This window comes from Ostrea edulis, chromosome 8 (genome assembly GCF_947568905.1).
Source record: "Ostrea edulis chromosome 8, xbOstEdul1.1, whole genome shotgun sequence".
NCBI lineage: Eukaryota > Metazoa > Mollusca > Bivalvia > Ostreida > Ostreidae > Ostrea > Ostrea edulis.
The window spans coordinates 6,193,464-6,200,408 of NC_079171.1; the positions used below are offsets into that span (position 1 = coordinate 6,193,464).

At 36.2% G+C, this 6,945-nt stretch overlaps 1 protein-coding gene across 1 annotated transcript; it reads right to left on the reverse strand.

The window, feature by feature from the left end:
* Nucleotides 1-3,802: 3,802 nt before the first annotated feature.
* On the reverse strand, nt 3,803-6,945 carry LOC130049867 (E3 ubiquitin-protein ligase TRIM36-like). The gene is made up of 2 exons (XM_056148052.1): nt 6,666-6,945; nt 3,803-6,334 (listed from the first exon to the last, which is right to left on the reverse strand). Exon 2 carries the CDS (start codon nt 6,302-6,304, stop codon nt 4,640-4,642), a length of 1,665 nt encoding a protein of 554 aa, XP_056004027.1. The 5' UTR covers nt 6,305-6,334; nt 6,666-6,945; the 3' UTR covers nt 3,803-4,639.

A 6,945-nucleotide genomic window follows, 5' to 3' on the forward strand; every position in this document is an offset into this window, starting at 1 on the left:
AGTCTACGCCACCATTCTACATCCTGGTTCCCATGATGTACAGTGAGGCTGAGAAGTTACCGCTTCAAAGGCAAATGGTAGCCGAGGTATTTCTCCAAAGATTACATCGGGAGGAGGTCCGAGAGAGACAACAGCGCTATGAGGATTTGTGGGGACAATATGAGGAGGGTCTCCTGACTGGATGCCAGTTACTACAACACTTTTCCAAGGTCTGTGGTCCCAGGTGTGGTTGATGGAAAATATCCACAAAGTTAAAACGAAATTGACAGTATCCAAATTTTAAAGTCTACTTTCGTACTTTGAATTTATTGTTTTATGCGAATAAATTTAAAATTGTTGAACCGCAGTACCCTTGCTATCATATTACTACTTAGTTTGTGAAATTAAAGCATCAAAGCATAATTAATTGAATTCGACTGAGCAGCATCACACATAAATAAATATTAATTGACTGATCTAATGTATGCAATCCAAACAAGACATTTTGTATCGACAATTATATCAAATACGCGATATGGAAATGCAAATCAAGTTGAACCATATTTCTTCACTTGATTATCGTTAACTTACAAGTGTACTAAAATGTATAATAGTATTGTTAATCTTTTATTGTATGTACATTCATTTCAATAATGGTGAATTTTCACGAAGGCAAAGTTAGAAAATAATTACGTAAATTATATGGGGTGTTCATACATATACTAAAACATTGGCTTTTCTGTATATTTATTTGTTTGATTATAATAATTATCATGTAATTATTTTTAACTAAATCAATATATAACTTTTATTAACGATGGCCACGATTTCTTGCGAAGGCAAAAGAAAGATAAAAAATTCAGTACATCGGTACATTATTTGAGGGTGTTCGTAAATGACTACTTTCAAGTACGCTTTTTTCCACTGATGACGATTATTTATACAGGCAAAATGAAGAAATAATCCAGCACATTAGTCTGGGTGATCGTAATTATGACTTTAAATTATTTCAAGTACTTTTTTTCAATGGTGACGATTATTCTTATGTCAAAATGATAAACTGATCTAGTACATTATATGGGGCATTCGTAGAAGACTTTTGGGGCGTTCATAATAAGACTTTGGGGCGTTCGTAATTGTAGTTTGGGGCGTTCGATATTCGTCTATGGGGCGTTGTGGATGCAAGGTGAAGATAACGAACAGTGATCAATCTCATAACTCCTACAAGCAATACAAAATAGATAGTTGGGCAAACACGGACCCCTGGACACACCAGAGGTGGGATCAGGTGCCTAGGAGGAGTAAGCATCCCCTGTCGACCGGTCACACCCGCCGTGAGCCCCATATCCTGATCAGGTAAATGGAGTTATCCACAGTCAAAATCAGTGTGCCAAGAACGGCTTAACAATCGGTATGAAACACGTCAGACAGCATTTGACCCAATGAGAGGTTGTATTGACGAACTAGATCGTTATAACGACCATAGAATTTGCGAAATGCTGACTTCAATCGAGACTGTTGAAATCCCTGTACCATCAACTTGTTTGTCAGTAGCTTACCTCGATTTAAAAACTGATTATACCCAGAACAAGCTCTTGCATATCGAATCAGTTGAGATATATAAACACCATATGCAGGTGATAATGGAATATTGCTACATAAATGTGGGAAGTTGACGATGGAGAAGCTGAAATCATCCTGTTTGTTATACAGTTGAGTTGTCAGTTTGCCGTTAATGTCTACTTTCAATAAAATATCTAAGTATGAAGCAGAAGTGGACGACTCTGTGGTGTCCTTTATTTCCAGCTCACAGGGATATATCAAATCAACATATGAATGAAAGCTATCATTGTTAATAGACAAAACGTCATCGATATATCTAAAAGTCGAATTGAAGGTCACAGCGAGAGATTTTTTCTTCTCACGTAGAAGTTTTTGAATAAATTCTGCCTCATATGAATATAAAAACAGGTCAGCTAACAAAGGAGCACAATTTGTGCCCATGGAAATTCCAACAGACTGTTGGAAGACCTGATCACCAAAGACCACGAAAATATCGTCAATGAGGAACTCTAGCATATTTTTTATTTCAACTTCAGAGTACTTGTGCGTGGAATCAGAGTGGTGTTTAACAAAGGAAGTTTTTGAATGACCGATCACTAGATATGAATGTTTCCGTTTTTGTTCAAGAAGCAACTGTCTATGATGTCAAAAAGTCTAGTCTTTAATTTATCGTGAGGAATGGTCGTGTATAGTGTTCAAAAGTCATAGGTTTTAATGCTATTGATTTGGGAAAAATTCTGTGATTTCAAGTTTACTAAAAGTTCTTTAGAATTTTTTAGAATCCACATTTGATTAACACCACTTCTGGCATATGTAGTCGCACAGTAAGTTTGAAGTTTCTCCTTCACAGCTGTTAACATTTTCGTGAGGAGCAAAGATAGGGGCTTGGTAGTGTACTTTCTGGATCCAGCAATCTATCTTTGTTTGTAAAGGTTTTTATGTAGTTTAGGAATCCAGTATAGGTACGGTAACTCATATTCATTCGACCCATTGACTGGAATATTAAATGTGTCTAAAACTGAAGCATGGTTTTGAAGAATTTCGTCTTTTGAAAGGGCACTTGGAGTATAAGTATGATTACCAAAAGTGGAGTTAATGCCAAGTTCGTTTAAAATACAGTTGTAATAATGAGCCTTACAATCAAAGACAATGTTGTTACTAGCTTTGTCAGCTGGAACCAAAACATATTCCTCATGTAACCTATCTAATTCTTTTATCACTTCTGGATAACTAAACACAGAAGGATAGATGGTACGTACTTTTGTTTTCATGTGTTTAATGCGGGATTTTAATATCCCTCTTATGCTTTTAACCCATTCTGACAATGTATCAAGTTCTTCTTTTTCATATTTAGCCCATCGTCTGGCATAATCTTCGACAGAACTCATAATAGAGATGAAGTTCTGTCGCCAACTAAAATACCGAGGTTCTCTGTATTTAGGACCTTTAAGAATAAGTGATTTGAGGTCCTCATTTTTAACTATATCAACATCACCAGTAATGACATGTCCAGCTGGACTGTAGTTGAAAGAAGATGAAGAACAAGAACATGTTACAAGTTATACAAGGGTCGGTCTTTGCATTATGCAAACGATTTTGATGAAAATATTTTTTATTTAAAAAGAGAAACTTGATCATACAAATATAACAAGACAAATAAATTGTTCCTATATACAGAAATAGATAAATAAATAAAAATAATGAAAAAAATAACGAGGACAGAGATATTACGTGTCTCTGTACTTGCTAAAAACTACCAAGGGTGAGGAAGTGGTATCGGATTTTCTTATAGACATTTGAAATAATTTGTGAAATTCCCAACAATGTTTACCTGTCTTACATCCTATGCCAAAATGACTTGTACGGTCTGTACGTTTCTAAAGGCGTGGTTTGAACGATCCGCACGTTTCTATGGGCGTGGCTTGATCATGTACAGAACGAATCTTGCACGAAACGATTTTCACGGAACGCTGAGCGGTCTGCACGTAAAGCTGAACGATCTGCCGGAACGGTGAACAGTTTGCACGGAACGAAACGAAATGCTTTGGAGGTGTAGTAGCACGCTTCAGGGTCTGCAACACTTTATCTGTGTTTAGTTTCTAGTATGGTGAAGATTTAAATGCTTGTTGTGAAGTTATTGATTGTAAACAGAAGACAGTGACTTTCTGAAGATCTGTGATAAAGACCGAACGTTTGGGGTCACTCTCTGTTACATTACTATTAATCTAAATAAGTACTCAGTAATAATGTAAGACTGTACTCTTAATCATGTTTATCTATAATACACACATTGAAAAGTGACATGCATATTGAAAGATAAAATAAACAAACAAAATAACAATATTTAAGTACTAGTAACACAGTCACATTAGTTCACAACAAACTGTATAAAAACAGAAAACTAGTAACACAGTCAAATTAGTCCTCCAAAGATTGTATATAGATAACTAGTAACACAGTCAAAATAGTCCACAAAAGATTGTATATAGATAACTAGTAACACAGTCAAATTAGTCCTCCAAAGATTGTATATAGATAACTAGTAACACAGTCAAAATAGTCCACAAAAGATTGTATATAGATAACTAGTAACACAGTCCAATTAGTCAGCAAAAGATTGTATATAGATAAGTAGTAACACAGTCAAATTAGTCCACAAAAGATTGTATAGAGATATATAACTAGTAACACAGTCAAATTAGTGCACAAAGGATTGTATATAGATAGATAAATAGTAACAGTCAAACTAGTCCACAAAAGATTGTATATAGATAATTAGTAACACAGTCAAATTAGGAATTAGTTTTCTAAAATTAATAATGTTCCACTAAACATAATGATATTGATATTGTAAGATATAATTAGTAAAAAGCATTGCGATACTAGTGTTCTATCAGTTAAACTCACAAACACAAGTACATTACACATCACAAACACAGAGCTGTAATTAACACAGGGTTGTAATTAACAAAGAACTGTAATTAACAGGCAGTTGTAATCAACACACTGATGTAAATAGCACTGCAGAAAAGTGTAATTGACACAATTTTGATAGATGTAATTAACACTGTGCTCATATGTGTAATTAACACTGTTTTTACATATATTGGATTTTCTTCACTTTAACAGTGTAATACTCAGCCACAAAGAGATTGTCTCTGATGTCAACAGATAAACCCCATGGATCGCATAAATCACAGTGAATGTAACGGAGGAACTGTCCGTCGTGATCTAGAATGTGGATACGGTGATTGTCACAGTCTGCTGTCAGGATGTGACTCTGGCTGTCTGTAGTAATGCCGACTGGAGTAAATGATTGTTCGGTATTAGAGGGATGACCAGTGTATCTAAATCGGAGTTTTCCTAACTGATTGACCACCACTACTGCTCTAGCTGCCCAATCAGCCACACATATATCCAGATTCTTGTTCTCACTAATGTATTTATCGATATAACGACCAGCTGAATAGAGCGGACGACCTTGATCATCAAACTGAATGCTTTGTTTTTCTGTTGAGCCAGAGTAACGCCCAACTTTGGATTGTTTTCCATCATTACTGACCATGGTAACCAGGATATCGTTAGAGGCGGTACAGCAGACATTGTGAGGTTTCCACCCCTGTAGTGTGATAACGGTCCGTATCTTTTTATTCCTAATTAGGTTTACAGTGTTATTACTATAATCAGTATACACAAGATCTCGGTCCCTTGTCACTGCTATATCTGATAGTTTTTTCCCTGACTTCGTTTTTATTGATGTCATTAGTTTACTCTGGAGGTTGAGGAGCTTCATGGTTTCGTTATCCCCGCATGTCCAAATTTGATCTTCACTGAGACAGCTAACACTGCATAGTGAGCTATACTCAGTGTCTATGGTGGCGGTGAGGCGAGGTTCATCAAGCAATGGTTTGACTGGAGGAGACGGTACAGCTTCTGCTGACTTCATTGTGTCGCCATGTTCTGTGTTAATGGATAATGGTGACAGAGAACCAAACATTTCCCGGAGCTGGTCTGTGTTTATTTTCTGAGGAGTAAAACTCGGCAATGTAACTTGGACTTTAGGCGGTAATGTTCTAAATTCGGAATTTCTAGATTTGTAAGTAGAGGTTAAGGAGACGTCATTTGATTTTAGTATTGATTTCAAGTCGGAAATGATCTGCTTGAGTTCAGTAATTTTCTGTATGATTTCTTCTGTATTTTTATTCAGGGTATATAGGTGTTTGTTTTTCATCTCCTGAATGTCTGATTTCTGTCGGTTGACGATGGTGGTGATCTCCCGGTGTAAAATTTCACCTTCTTGCTCGGTAGCTGTTGTCAATTTCCCGTAATTTGTTTCTATTTTGGCTTTTTCAGTTTGGACATCGGACGCTATTTTTTGATATCGGGGATAAATTCTGGTCTCGAGTTCCTTTAAATCCTTTTGTAAATTTTGTGTTTTAGCACTGAGTTTCTCAAGAAAGTCTGATAACTTGTGACCTCTATGTTTACCTGAGGAGACGCAGGTAATACAGACAGGAATGTCACACTTCTCACAGTGATGTTTACAGAGTTCGTTGGCGTGTTTGGGACATTTCGGGTAGTTAGGTGTAGACTTTCGTTGCAAAAAGGGCATAACATTGTGTTGTTTAGAGGAATCTGAGAGGTGGTCCCCAACACAGGCCTTACATAGATTAATATTACAAACTTCACAACGACTATGTAGGGCGGCAGTTTCACAGAGGTTACACAATAGGACTTCCTGAGCACTGCGCCGGGGATGCATTTCTGACGCCGGGATCACACGAGCAGTTTACTGTCAATAAAAAAGGGTGATCTTTATTAAAAATTTTAACAAGTCAACACAATTGACGAGGTATAAATATGGTATGATATAAAACACTGCAGTCATTAATGTTGATGTTTCAAATGAAATGATAAGTAAAAGACTTCGATATTAGCGGTACGATATAAAACACTACGGTCACTAATTGTAATATTTCAAATGAAATTTTAAGTACAAGGTATCGATATAACCCCCCTCCCCGAAATATTATGGAAGTGATATGGTATATCTCATTGATCACATACATATCGATAATATTGCCACTATAATGCCAGTATGCCTATATATAATGTTATCTAACCTGAAAATCCAACATGGCCTCCCTGTTCTTTCGACCTTCCGTCTAGTCCCGTGATTAAATACCTGTGCGGCGTGTCGGCCTGTATACACTATTTATGTGTTATCGCCTGTTTAAATAGTTCAAAGTTTGACCTATTTCATGTTGGGTAGCTATGTCAACATTTACGTCAGAAGACCGAATTTCCTTTCATCCAAAATAGAATTAAATCAAATATGTATATAATATGAATATTTTTAGTGTACCCCGTTTATATTGAAATTCAACCCTATTGGTCATGAAT

Bases quoted from the DNA above. Each gene is read 5' to 3' on its own strand.
- LOC130049867 (XM_056148052.1), bottom strand. From the start codon at position 6,304: ATGCATCCCCGGCGCAGTGCTCAGGAAGTCCTATTGTGTAACCTCTGT.